Here is a 14,009-nt window from a genome sequence, read left to right as displayed (position 1 = left end):
CGTCCCTAACAATTGTAGTCTCATGTAACCAATTGTTAGCATCCGTCTTTTTTAAGACATGCAAATGTGGGGTATTCAATTTTTATGTCATTTAACAAAATGCAAAAATATCTTGAGCTTGTGTTAACCACAGACCTAATTTCAGCCATTTAACCCAAAACCCATTCAAAACCACCACTCACTTTAAAATAAGAGGACAGGAAGTCCACAAAAGCTAAATTATTTCCATGTTTTAGGACTGAGAACTCTACACCATGTCAGCCTCTTGCTGCTGCTCGTGGAAAAAAGTCAGTAGAACATCTTCTGCAACATCTGACAGCAATCCATCCAACAGATATTTTGCCTTGACCAAAGTGGCGGTACGAGCAGACCGACCAACGTCCCCATCCATGAAGGTACGCCGTTAGCTGCCTCTCTCTGTCAACACATACAGCATGCACATACGTACCTTGGTGTTTCTGTCGTAGGACTCTTTGAACTGCAGGTGCTTCCCAGCTTTGCTGCCCAGATCCAGCCACTTCCCCTTCAGCCATTTCATGGCCGGCTTCCTCAGCAGGTTAGAAGAGTCGACTTTAGCCACGAACGTGATGTCCTTGCCTGCCATGAACAAGAGTGAGATGCGGTAATTAAAGAAAATATATTAACTGTCTATATTCCAACAGGAATTTGGCATTAAGTGGACCACTCCCGTCATTTTAGATATAATTCAGGATTTTTATGGCTGATCATTACTCCAGACCTTTTGTTGCTGTGACACTCTCCGGCTTCAACACGAACAGGCCGGTCAGCTCAGACATCTGAGGATCCTCCCCTGGTACATGTTCTGCGATGGTGGTTAAATAGATTAATCACAGAGGACAAATTAAAGCTGGGAATCATGATCCGGGCACCAGTCAGATAAAAAACAGAACAGATTGAGGACGACAACAGGGGACAAGTCGACCAAGCAAACCACCAAATCAGCAGTCATGATGATTTTTTCTTTGTTGATCATTTGGAAAGCTTCCTAAGTATAATTTGATAAGAAGTCTCAAACCACTAATTCCCACCCTCTGAGCTCAGGGATCTATTCCTTTTGTGCAGTTACCTAGCGCTAAAACTGAGCAACAGCTTTTCTGTGAGGCAAAAGCGTTCACCGAGTTTGTGTAATGCCTCTGCTGTTACAATGCATAAACCATTTGGGACCCTCTGATAAATGACAGGCGACCGAGGAGCCCCCTGAAACAGGCTGGCCCCAGGGAATAAAGAAACTCCTCAGATCACCTCTGTAGACATCACATTAGGCCTGACTCCCTGCAATCATCTGCCACCCTGACAGAACACAAGCCGAAGCTGCACTCTTTTATCTCTGCGATAAAAAACGAGCCGCTCTTTTATCCGTTCACTTGTTTCTTTTGCGGGTAAATTGATGTAACCTCTGTAAGGTGTTTGCTTGTCAGTTGATATGCTTCACAGAGACACTAACGTATTCATTTCTCTTACCATCAGGAGGCAACTCTGCGTTGGAGGTGGGGGGAAAAAAACAGAAAGAGAGAGCGAGGGAACACGTCAGTCCGGACAGTATCTGTGCTGTGCTGTTAAACACAAGCGTTAATTGACCCAGTGATGATCTTGACTTCAGGTGAGGAACACTCACACGTTAAGTCAGCGTGCTCTCACACTCCAAAAGACAAATTGTTCTTTCTCAGACTCAAATTGAGAAACCCTGTTTTTTTTATTATTATTATTTCTTCCATGAGGAAACACAACCGTTAATGAGTTATGTCTTCAAATCACATAATTTATCATTTAATGTATAATGATGTTGCTGAGGTTAGAAGGCTAGTTAACCAAACCTGTTTCTCCTTTTTTTCTCTCACATCCCGAGTCAGACACACTCTAAGTGTTACAGGGGAAAAAAGGGGGTTTTATGGACAATCAGCAGGTAGAGATAAAGGCACATCGGACCACCAATCAAGTAGAGTGAGTAGGGCCCTGGGTGGACATCCATTGGACGAGAGCAGTTGCTGAGAGAATGGATCCAGGGTCACGTGTCAAATAAGGTCATGCGCCTCCATAAATTCAGAGAGCCACACCGTCGGCGCCTCTTCCTCTCCCTCTCTGCTTTTATGGGCTCGGTTAATTTGATCTTTTAATCAAAAGTGCCCCTGAGGACAGATCCAAGTTCAGATGTTCAGGATGATTTAAAAGGTTTCAGTTAGAATGCTAAGTGGGTAAAGCTGATCCCGGAATAGCACCCAGGGGACACTTTTGAATGTTTACACTGTTACATTGGACACTCGCTGTGTTTGGAATGAGGGTTGTTCAGTCATATTAACTCCAGACACTGTCCTTGGCTCTGGGAATGGAAGTTTGGGATGTACAATAGCCTGCAGGAACTGATTGACTGACACTCCCTGAACAGATCCTACTCATATTTTGGATAATGAAGACATTTATTGTATAGGCCCAGTATTTACTCATGGTTTTCTATTAATTTCCAGAAACTTTCCTGAAAAGAACGATGTAATTTTGTTGCTTGGCATCGCCAGACTTATTGGCAAATGTGTCGCAACTAATTTCTTTGTTTTCCAAGCGGCATTATTAGAGAATCCAAATGTCATCTTGGAGAACGGAAGTTGATTTGCTGAGTCTTGTCCCCAGCTCGTCAGATATTTGTCGTCTCAAGCTACCAACCAAAAGCGCCAGTGTTTGACAATCTGGGGGTGAGACTCAGTAGTAAACTATCTTCCTTCACCAGGAAGTTACATTTTGTTGCTTTAATCGGTGCAGACAGAAATAACTCTGGACGCAGTTGGATCAGAGCAAATGAATGTGTGATGCAATGGTGATGCTCCTCTGTCGGCCACCTTATCAAGCCTGGCCCATATAAGACAAGGGGATGCAACTGGCCATACTCGAGCCAGGTTGTAGGGAAATCTGTTTCAACTGGAGTGGGGCCAGATGTATCCAGTATTCATGTGCAAGTAATTCAGAAATAGGTACATAATGTGAGGACGAGTTTACCTTGAGACTAAAGACTGACAGAATTTCAGCAAAGTCAAAAATGACATGCATTTACGTTCAAGTGACAGACGAGTGTAGGAATACTGACTCCTGTCAAATGGGCGAAAAAGTGCAAATCAGCTGAGATTATTAGAGACCTGAAGTCCACATCAGGTGGATCAATGTGTCCGACTTTAACACACGAGACAGCTGTTCACTTCCTGACAGCGCTGGTTTGTTTTCACCCATGTCCCTCTGTTGGTTTGTTGGCCGAATAACACAAAAACTACTGAACAGATTTCCACGAAGTTTGGATGGAGGACGGGTCTGGGCCCAGAATAGACCCCATTAACCGGATCCAGATAAAGGGGACGGATCATGGAATTCTTTCTCAATTCATTTAACACTGCTTGATATGGAATAATGCATGGATCAAGACGGGGAAAAAACTGATGTATTTAGTTAGCTGGTATCTATGCGTAGAGGGCTTTCAAATTTGATATTGGATTAGGCTTGACCCGACTAAAGGGGACTATTTTGGGCCTTGGCGGAGGTATGTGCTCTACTGAGTACCTCTCTTTATGCTATATTCTTCATATTTTTTTAATTACATAGGTGCTTGCAGACAAATCGCACATTATTCAGCTACACCTGCTACATACAGAGTCCGAGTTAAAGCAGCTTAGCATTTAAATCGGAAATTATTTTTGCGGCTAATTACCAGTTAAACGTGGCCTGTATTTTACTTATAATTAGTGCCGAATTACATCGCTCTTTCTGGGAATCTTCCTGGAGAATTATCAGGAACAGATTAAGGATTTATGGACCCGTACAATAAAAGGTTATCAAATATTCTCTCCCAGATGGGGAATTACTACATTAAAATAGTAACATATCTATCTATCCCATCCATAAAACATAGCACTATACATAGAGTGTATAGTACTATCATTTCGCAGCTATGACTTATTCAGTATTTCATCAATTTATCATCAGAGCACCGGCAGACAGAACACACAGTGTCTCAGATCCCTCCAGTCTTGTGTTGTACGTACGTAGAGCATACACAGAGTGAACAACTGTGTTACCGGCAGTATTATTCATTCAGCAGTAGTATATTGTAGTATATCCACATGTCACACACAGTTATGATATATACCCAAAAGACGTACAGGCGGGATATATCACTTCTCATAAAGCAGACCTCATCAGTTCACATCGAATCACTCTCAAAACGTTCTCTCGGATGCTTTGGTGGAAGCGATCTAACAACTACAGTTTTTTAATCACCTTGAAAGCGTGTTTTTTTTTTTTTTTAATCGCAAGACCCTGTCATCAACTTCTCTGTTCTATCTTACTTATTTCATGCGTTTCATCTGACAGTTTCATCTGATGAATCTGTTGTGACTTGAGTTGCTTTTAAGCTGTGTCTTTGTCTTCTCTTTCACTTTCCTTCGTCTATTTTTTTTCCGTGAGACACCTTGTCACTTTTTGTTTAATCCATGAATACAGTTATTATCGTGAGTGTTTTGCGTTCAATGTCCAGAAGTCTTCGAGGCTGTAGGATCTGCGACAGTGAACGTACTGGTAAAGCGTTAATGAATCCATCTGCTGAGTGAAAAAAACTTTGATTTTAAGCAGCGATGATGGCCGTCACCAGAGCAGTCCCAGGCTTCTGGGTTCAAAATTTTCAGTCCGTCACAGTCAGTAACAGATACCCCGCAGGCACAGACACAGAAAGCGCAAGCAGACTGGGAAATATTGTATTTTCCTTACCATCCCTAGGCTCATTGTTCTCTGAATGAAAAGAAACAGTTGGAAATTAGTCGTGCTGACAATGACGGGTTAAATCACTTCCCACTGTGCTGTGCCGCTCTCCTCAGACGGCTGAGAGATGTGTTTGTGTGATTGTGAATGAAATGCTGTACATCAAAGAACGGATTAAAGACAATGCATGGGCTCATTCACCGGGACAATATCTTCAGACACGCTGGAGCTGAACACACACGTTACATACATACACACACACACACGTACACACACACACACACACACACACACACACACACACACACACACATATGTACACAGACTAACACGAATGACAGAAGCAGAGCGCTTACCTACAGCAGGCGGGACATCTGTTAATGAAGAATAAGCACAGGTTACGCAGATGAACTGGGCCAAATGAGTGGTAAAGCAGAAATAATGGACTGGAAGGATTTCACACATATGCCTGCTCTACATGAACACACACAGGTATGATAGAATAACGCATCATTAAGCCAGCCGTGGCTCTGTGAGTTAAAGTGATGACCTTGAGAGGTAATCATTGTGTTAAAGCTACAACAAGGAACTTTGATATTGTGTTGATTTTGGGGTGGTGGACAAAAGTGACAGCGTTTCCAACATGCAAACCACAACGTACTCAAAATGAATATAAATAATTCAAAGATAAATCTCCTCCGGCTTCTTTTTTACTGGCTAACAGACTACTCACTGTAACACACTGGCTGGGAAAAAACTAAATAGAAGTAGTTTATCTTCTCACTTACAGTCTTGTTTGCTTATGTAGGTCATCTAGAGACATCAGTATTAAACTGAGACTCTTTCATAACCAGTTAAAAACTCCTTGTAGTAGCTTTAATTTAACAGATGAGTAACAGCACAGCGAGCACACGCCTGCACACAATCCAGCCAGGACAGTACATGCTAGAACTGAGCGAGTATCTGAGTGAAATGTGTCGATATTTGTGACGTTTCTTCCTTATGAAGTGGGTTTTTTTGTGCCTTAACCTAACCACACAGTAAGCACGGCATTGTGCCAACTTAAAATAGAAAATTTAACCCAGATAAATTTAGAGTTGCAACATTAAGAAATGCAAAGTTGCAACACATCTGTGGTTTCTAGAATCGTACGTTGCCAATATTTGTTCTGCTGACTGGGTTGGCTACAGATAAAAATAACGGTGTACTCGCTCATCCCTAGTGCGAACACTTTACAGCAGGCTGCATCTCAGATAATATATGTGTGATATTTAACATAATTATGTAAAAAGGAACAGCAGCCATTTAAAAAAGACAAAAAATAAATACTATTTCCTGAAGTCACTAGAAATTATGATGTGGTTCTCTTAATATAAGTGTTTATTCAATATTCAAAATTTAGACTGCAGCACTGACTTGAGGTCTAGAATCCAATTTATTCAATGGAGTCAGATCCAAATCATGTGCTGCGTCTTCATCACAGGAGAAAAATGTGTTTTCAGAGGCAGGATGGAGACGACTGTGAATTGTTAAGTGCTTGAAAAATACTGCTTGTTAGAGGTACAGATTTAGCATTACGCTTTTTAATTTACTTCATTTACTTTAAAAGGATTGAAATCGATGGAGCGGTCTCTTTTATTGCAAACATTCTTCTTCTTCCTTGTCAAAACATGGCGTCCACATTACCCACAATGCAACTGCGACTACTGACAGCTCTGTCACAGTGGACTTTTCCCCTTGATTTAGATGCTTTCCATCACAACATGATATTAGCTGTGAATAAGCTTGGAAGGTTAAACAAAAGTGTTATGTTTGGATGTTGTTCTCCTTATAGAAGCAGCGACTAAGCGAGAATGAGCCGCAGTATTAGCATAACTCACTACCATGTAGTTGCAGACACATACAAACACACACATTCATTCACTCTCGGCGAGCCACAGAGAGTTTATGTAGGCTAGTATTTCACCTCGAATGATAGCGACTGTACATACTGTGCACACGCACACAGAAATATGAGTACTGCGCATCTTTCCCGTTCATAGTCATACCCTCTTTTACAGCTGCTCCATAATATGAATTGATATTTGATCCAAGGTGAACAGACTCTACGTATGGTGTGGTACGCTGTACTCTCAGGGGACTCATTACTATACGTGTCACCGCATATGCTTCTAACTGAGGAAATCTCTATAAACAGACATTTACATTATGTATGCTTGAGCTTGACAAATAAAAAACGCACAATATTGCAACACAGTACATGATACCACCTGATCCATACAAACACTGTACATGCATCTCACCATAGCTACGAGCTACTCTGCTGTGGGCTGCGATACCCACACAGTTATTTCACACATTTAGCTGAATGCAGTACCCTCAACTTTGTATCGGAACCTAAAAGGTCGTGCTGGGAACTGAAGTGAGAGGAGCGATTGCTGTTCTGAATCTACCTGTTTTTCACAGGTACAAAACAGTGTCATCCTCCAACCTGCAGCAGGTCGGGAAACACAGACGCTCAGCTACAAACTGAACGCAACTCAAGTCGAGAGAGTCAGTTTGTCCATGTCAGTATCTTACGCACTGAGTTGACTGAAGTTGCACACTGCATCAGAATGTTTTTAAGATACACTTTAAAAAAAATCTGGGAGCTGAGCTGCCAAAAAATACTGTAAAAAAAACAAAAAAATAACTTGTCATCTCAAAATATCACAGTAATTTTCCATGATTAAAATACAGTTTTCAGCTTTTATTTGTAAGCTCTTGTTCATTTTTTTATTTTTTTTATTTTTTTGCTTCATACTGTTTAGTTACGGATAGTTACACAGGTAAAAACAACAAAACAAAACTCAGCGTTGTCTGTAGCAGAATTGGCATCACAAAAAAAAAATCTATTATCTATTTTTGCACAAACATACCGATGTGAAACTCAGACTTTATCACAGATTTTTCTTATTTTATTAATACAGTAATTAACCTGATTGTATAGAGATGTTAATTCACAGTCTATTTCTGTAATTCTGTTGATATTTTGGGGTACAAAATACAAGGGAAAATCTGTGAAATTATAGACTTTTTCTTTTTTTTCAGTGTTTGTCAGTTCCTAACAACACAATTTCCTGTAAAGAACTTGTTTGGTGTTAGGGGAGACAAAAGCTCTTTTAGTTTCGGATGCAGTTGAATTTGTTGATTTTCTGAGAAATAGCAATTCATTTGAGTTGAACAACTGGGAGCAAACCAATCATACACTGCATCCACAGTATCTTACCCGTGATTAGTACCAAATTGGGTTTTATTCTTTTCAGAAAATGTACGAGATTATTTTAGATGCGCAAACCTGCAATATAAAGTGTTTTCAAATGCAGTAGATTTTAAATAATGTTGTTGTTTCATCTGCAATCGTTTTGGCATTTGTTTTCTCTGTATTCAAATAAAATAAGACACACTGGAGCTCATCTGTAAATGTTTCTTCACAAAAAATGTCCTTAACCTGTGCTTGGTTATTCACACTGCGTAATGTTGGTGAGGCTAAAAGAAAACGGCTTAAACTATTCATGATGTTGTAGATTAATTATTTAGATTTAAAGTCAGATTTTTCTTCAACATGTTTAAAACATTCAAGCAAATTTGTCCATCATGCAAGAAAACTCCTCACTCTGATGCAAACTTTGATTTTGATCAAAAGTAAATAAATACTTAAGGGAGAATTTCTTTGTGTTTGTTGCGTAACGTTGCGTCTCAATGTGATGAACAGCTTCTAACAGTTGCGCTGGCTGAAGAGTTTAGCTATAGTCAGCACCCATAAGGTTTACATGTGGACCTGCTAACACTGCTAACGAGACACTTTCACAAAGGTAGCTGAAGGACAAATGTGAGAGATTCATTTGCATGTGCTGTGTGTACATTCGCAGATTTAAGTGTACCAAAGCTAAAACAGGAAAGTCAAACAGACAGATATGCGCTGTACATACCGTGTGACCCATAAATTAAACACCTTCTTTTTTGCACCTAATTTAATTAGCAACTCTGGTGCTTGAAATAAACTGACAACATGTCCTGAGTGCTAATAAAAGACTATCATGTATGAATAGGCCTATATGTATATGTATATACATAATGTGTGTGTGTGTGTGTGTGTGTGTGTGTGTGTGTGTCGGGCATCATGCATCCCCACACTCAGTCCCACCACCACAGAAGTTCAACTCCTTCTGTGTTTGTTTCATCTGCAAGTCTTACCCTCCTCCTCTGCTGGCTTCTCTGAATGAGGAGAAAGAAATCAAGGATGATGATGAAGAGGTTGAGGATGAGGATGATGATGAGCTACAGACGGTTACATCTACAGGACACACAGGCGGACAGGACACGGAACGGCAGTGTGCTTTTCTTACCCGTCTTGTCTGAAAGGCAGAGAATGAGACAAAAGATTTGTGAGAAAATTAAACAATCTTCACAGGAAGCTTTTATTGAAATAATTGTTTCTGCCGTTTAAGTGTATAATAGCTGATTACTGTACGCGTAACTCCAGAATAAATTGGATTTCTGGAGCACAGCTTGTGGGCTCAGATTAGATGTCATGAAGGCACTTACCAGCAGGGGCTGCTGCAGCTTTATCGCCCTTGGCTGCTGCAATTAAACAACAATTATGTAAATTAATTTGTACATCCTCATTATTTCATATCACACAACACCGGCAGCAGAGCGTTTGGATAGTCGCCGCTTTTCAGAGGTGGGACTCGATTGTTTAAAGTTTAAAGATCTGGATCCTCTGGAGAGAATAACTAATAATCATTTCTATACATCATCGCGGACTCCTGTTCACCAATCTGCTCATTTATGCAAGCAATCGTGTGAGTGTGTGTGTGTGTATGTGTGTGTGCTATATACAGCACTCCTTTATAAATATGCAAAACTGCACAAAACATACACATTTAAATAAACAATTTTGTTTTAACAGCGCAAACACGCATTCACAAGTACCCGCACAGGGAAACTACATCCAGGCAACCTTGCTCCATGCGCCTCTTCTTGATTTCTGTAGGGTTTGCCTCAGGCTATAGAGAGCATATTGGATTTCTGTGGAGGGAATACTGCATGACTCAAATGAGGATGTAGTTTACAGAAACAGTGAGGCTGAGATAAATATAAGTGTGTTTTGTCGAGAGATCATGAGGTATAACGAGGCCTTAAAAAAATTCTGAAAGGGGCGGCCTCAAGAAAAAAGCTTTCAATAGGATAAGTACATCAAAGTTCCACGATCCCAGATGTAGGTTACTTTAGAAGCTCAAGGGTGTCTAATGAGATGGCAGATTAGGCGTTAGTCTCTGTCTGCCAGACAACTAAAGCACACAGCTGTGCAGTAATAATTCAGCTTGGGCAGCATTCACATCTCAACCAGCCTTTCAATAATTTCGCAGGTCTGCGCCCTCGTTAGGTCCTGCTGTTTAAATGTTAAAAAAGGTCTCAGTTCCTAACTTTGCCCAGGAGGCAGCAAAGTGTTTTAAAGGGCCGAGCCGCAGGAATGAATGAGGGCATCATCCTGACAGCTATCATTTCTCCAAAACACCTACAACAAGCCACAACTGGCACTGCAGAGCAAGTGTCTCATGAGTCTACTTAACAGTGGGTCTAGGATATCAAGGGTTCGGCCTTGGCACTCTGCTCGCGCTCAAGGCTGGCACACTATGTTTGGCGCACTGGTTGGGGGGGGCAACACGTCTATTTTGGATAAGGTTTGTTTTTCAGGCAGCAATCTGTTAATGCCTCTCTCAGCACTTCAATCCAAGAGGGGATCCGTGATGCAGCAGGCGGTAAAACCTTTCTTCAGGTTCCTGCTGAAGCATCTATCCCAAACCCTGTACTGTAAATCAGAGGGGAAGCCGGTTCCGATTACTTAGGTGTTTCTTATGGTCCTCAGTCTTTCAAGGCTGATCTCTGGATCATCGTGATGTGGCAGAAAACAGGTGGAGGGTTTGTTTTTAAGACGCAGACATCCCCCTGAGAGACAACCCGGGGCATTGAATAAAGCAGGATCTGATATCACTGTGTTAGTGTTATTCCTGGTACATCAAACAGCTGCTAGAGGACAATCATTTCAGAGTAATCCTTCGTAACGCATGTTTAATGTGAAAAGGCCATGTTATCCTAAACCTCACCAAGTCTCTCAGGTCCCTAAATCTGACCAAACAGCAGCAGACAACTGAAAAGAAGCTGAAACTAAGAGGTTAACATAAACGGATCAACAGGGCAGTACCTGCAGTAGTCATGGAGGGGGCAGTGTAGAGCTGTTTCATCACTTCATCAGCTTGAATAAATGTCAAAAACTCAGGTCAACGTTAGATAGGCATATAAATACGATTCATCCATATTGCTGCACATTTTCTAAAAGCGTATGGATACGGACCAGCGGAGCAGTACCTCCAGTAGTCGTGGGGGCAGTGTCGCAGTGTAGCCAATAGATCAAGCGTGGCACGACCACAGGACAACACAGGATGTTACTTCGCCCGGGCACAGATACAAACAGCTACTAACAGAACAGCTTGTAGGAGATTGGACGGGAATTAAATGTCAGCTGGGATTGTGGTGAAAACAAAGTGGAGGTCACTGCGAAACCAATTTGACTCTGAGCAGCGCCCTCTAGTGGTTGTACCGCTTAAAATCCATCCGTTAAGGACACATGGAAGAATGTGGGCAGTGACCGGTGTATAGTTTAATACGTATGTGTCTAGTTTCGTACGTCAAGGGAGGAAAATGTAGCCTTAAAGCTGTCACTGTGGCTAATTGCAAGCTCTCCCCCACAATGTATACTGTAGATAAAACAAATATTTTGGTCACGCAATACACTGGAAAGACACCTTGAAGAGGTTGAGTTGTTAGACTTGCAAATTCTTTTGAGAGCTGCAAAAAATAGCCCTAATTTATATTCCGACTGACAAACTTTTTCTTTACATCCTGACTCCAAAAAAAAAAAAAATAAGCTGACAACACATCACAGGCTGTAACAAACATGAGATATAAGATCTTCTTTACACCGTGGCGAGGTGCTGTCTCTCCGCAAAAGGGGAGAGATGAGGTGAGGTTTTCGACAATCACTGTGTATTTTCCTCTATTACTTCCAGCAAAGCATTCTGTGTGCAGTAAATTGAGTTTCCACAAACAAATTTTTAGACCATCAGTGTCACTTCTACTTCCTCCACGGATGATTACACAGAAATGTTATACCTGTTATCATGATCATCCCCTCATATCTAATTTATAAGCTTTTTACTGCTCAGTATTGCCTATTTTTTCCCAGCTGAATGGCTCATAGTGCGAGGGGCCTGCCTCAGACTTTTCTGTATGTCCCAGGTGAAAGATTTTATGCAGATGACCGGAGGAAAAAAAATGAAAATTATTACTCAGCATCAAAAAAACAGAGAGAAAATGTTTAAAGCTGCTCAAAGCACATCTCATGTTGGCAGTTTCAAGTGGCAATGAGAGGTTAGTGTTCTGGAGAAAAAAAAACATTAATTTGAATATCCAGAAATAAACAGGGATGGGATGTTAAAAATGCACACAGAACAATTGTAAGGCTATGTAAGGACGGCAAAGAGATTAAAGAGGTAAAAGTCAAACAGCGGTGAGTCTTAATATGTCTGAGCAGCGAACATCTCCCCGCGGTTAAAGTTTCAGTCTGTGATTATTTGTTAATATGTAAAAAACGATTGGTGCTCTTCGTTCTCTTGGGCTGTAGCCTACTTGAGCTTAATGCTAATGTCAGCATGCTAACATTTGCTAATCAGAGTCGCATATACAGTACAGCTCAGACTGATGGAGGCGCCATCAGAGCTGCAGGAGGTTTTTTTTAAGTGTCGGACGAGTTGAAATGAGCCAAAGAAAAGACGAGATCATCAGAGTGGTAACAAGTCATGCTCATGGAGAAATGAAAGTCTGTATCAAATTTCTTGACCTTCCATTCAATAACTGTTGAGCCATTTCCAGTGGTAAGTTCATTGACTGATGTACTTTACTTAATTACCATTTGGCGAGATCGGTGTGGTTGGATGGGTCATACACATTCCCCCCAGATACGGGGCGTTGCGTCCATGAGTCAGTGCTGATTTCTTTTTAAGTTATGGTACATAGGTAAGTTGACATACTTAAATGACATTATTTTACCCGATGTATGATCTTTTCCTAAACGTAGCCAAACCCAATGTTTTTCACAATGATAATAACAACTATGTTTTGAACTGGTTGTCATCAAACTTGGTATTTAAAGTCTCACCGGATGTTGCATATTACAGATCATTGCCAACTCGACCGCCGAGCCTTCACGTGCAAAGCTGATGCTAGAAGAGTAGGTGAAGTGTCGTAATATGAAGCTTAAGGCCAATGACTAAGCTGCCGTATTCGTAGCTCTCAAGATACTTAACTCGGAACCTCAAATGTCAATCTGCTGGTGGTGCGAGGAGAAAAGTCAGGGGGTCACCAAAGTCGGTAGATTCATCCTCTGGACAACATGAATGCCTGTGGAAAACGGCAATCCTCCCAATAGTTGTTAGGATGGACCAAAGTGACATGCTGCTGGTGAATGAGTTTCATCAGCTCTATACCCGAAGCTCATCTGTAATTAAAAGGCCAATCTACAGCATCTCAATTAATGAAGGTGTGACATTGTTCTGTGCTGCAGCTCCACATGGTGATTTAGGTAGATAAGGTGAGTGTCTTTTTTTAAATTTTTTAATGAAAAAAAGAACTTGCCTAGTGCAGCTTTTAAAAATGTGTATCATAAGTGGTCCTCTCTCAGACGCCTGTCTGTCCTGCTGTGTTGGAAAAGCTGTGAGCAAACTGCTAAGTCACAACCAGGACAACTGCGACCCTTGAACCCTCGGCGCTAATGCTGGAGGTAATGCACGGCTGATGAACACTCGGCCTGTGTGGATCCTTCTCCGCTCTCATTACCATCCACGCTTCATCAACGCTCCTCTCTGGCCCAGATAATTCCACTCTACAGCTGTCCGCTTCCCTGTCTTCCAGGTATCTGTTAAATGGATAATGTCTCCATTCCTTCTTCCTTTTCACTTAATGCAAATCCCTACTCTCAGCACTTTTCTGTCCCACAGTTTCTTTGTCCTACTTTAATCTAATTCCGCTTTCTTCTGAAGGGAGAACAAAAAAAAAAAAAAAAAGATGGAGAGCGAAGAGGTGGAAACTAAAAGGGGGCAGAGAGGGAAGAAGAATGAGCCAGGCCATCGGAGGTCAAGGATGGCGTGAAGCCT

The 14,009-nt window shown here is 41.4% G+C and overlaps 1 protein-coding gene across 12 annotated transcripts in view; it reads right to left on the bottom strand.

Annotated features, from left to right (window-relative positions):
- The window catches only part of mybpc2a (myosin binding protein Ca), a 56,848-nt gene that overhangs the window by 29,639 nt on the left and 13,200 nt on the right, over positions 1–14,009 (bottom strand). For 4 of the 12 annotated variants that reach the window (XM_030408766.1, XM_030408768.1, XM_030408767.1 and 1 more), the window contains exons 2-9: positions 9,340–9,375; positions 9,141–9,149; positions 8,989–9,009; positions 5,109–5,126; positions 4,762–4,782; positions 1,483–1,497; positions 740–823; positions 449–597 (exon numbers count right to left, since the gene is read on the bottom strand). In XM_030408766.1, the coding sequence (XP_030264626.1) occupies positions 449–597; positions 740–823; positions 1,483–1,497; positions 4,762–4,782; positions 5,109–5,126; positions 8,989–9,009; positions 9,141–9,149; positions 9,340–9,375 (353 nt within the window). The remainder of the gene's footprint in view (positions 1–448; positions 598–739; positions 824–1,482; positions 1,498–4,761; positions 4,783–5,108; positions 5,127–8,988; positions 9,010–9,140; positions 9,150–9,339; positions 9,376–14,009) is intronic. The other 8 variants (XM_030408769.1, XM_030408772.1, XM_030408770.1 and 5 more) reach the window with 8 other exon arrangements.

This window comes from Sparus aurata, chromosome 23, assembly GCF_900880675.1.
Source record: "Sparus aurata chromosome 23, fSpaAur1.1, whole genome shotgun sequence".
In the NCBI taxonomy this organism is placed as follows: Eukaryota; Metazoa; Chordata; class Actinopteri; order Spariformes; family Sparidae; genus Sparus; species Sparus aurata.
The sequence above is the reverse complement of the archived record's forward strand: the minus strand, read 5'-3'. Positions and strand labels throughout refer to the sequence as shown.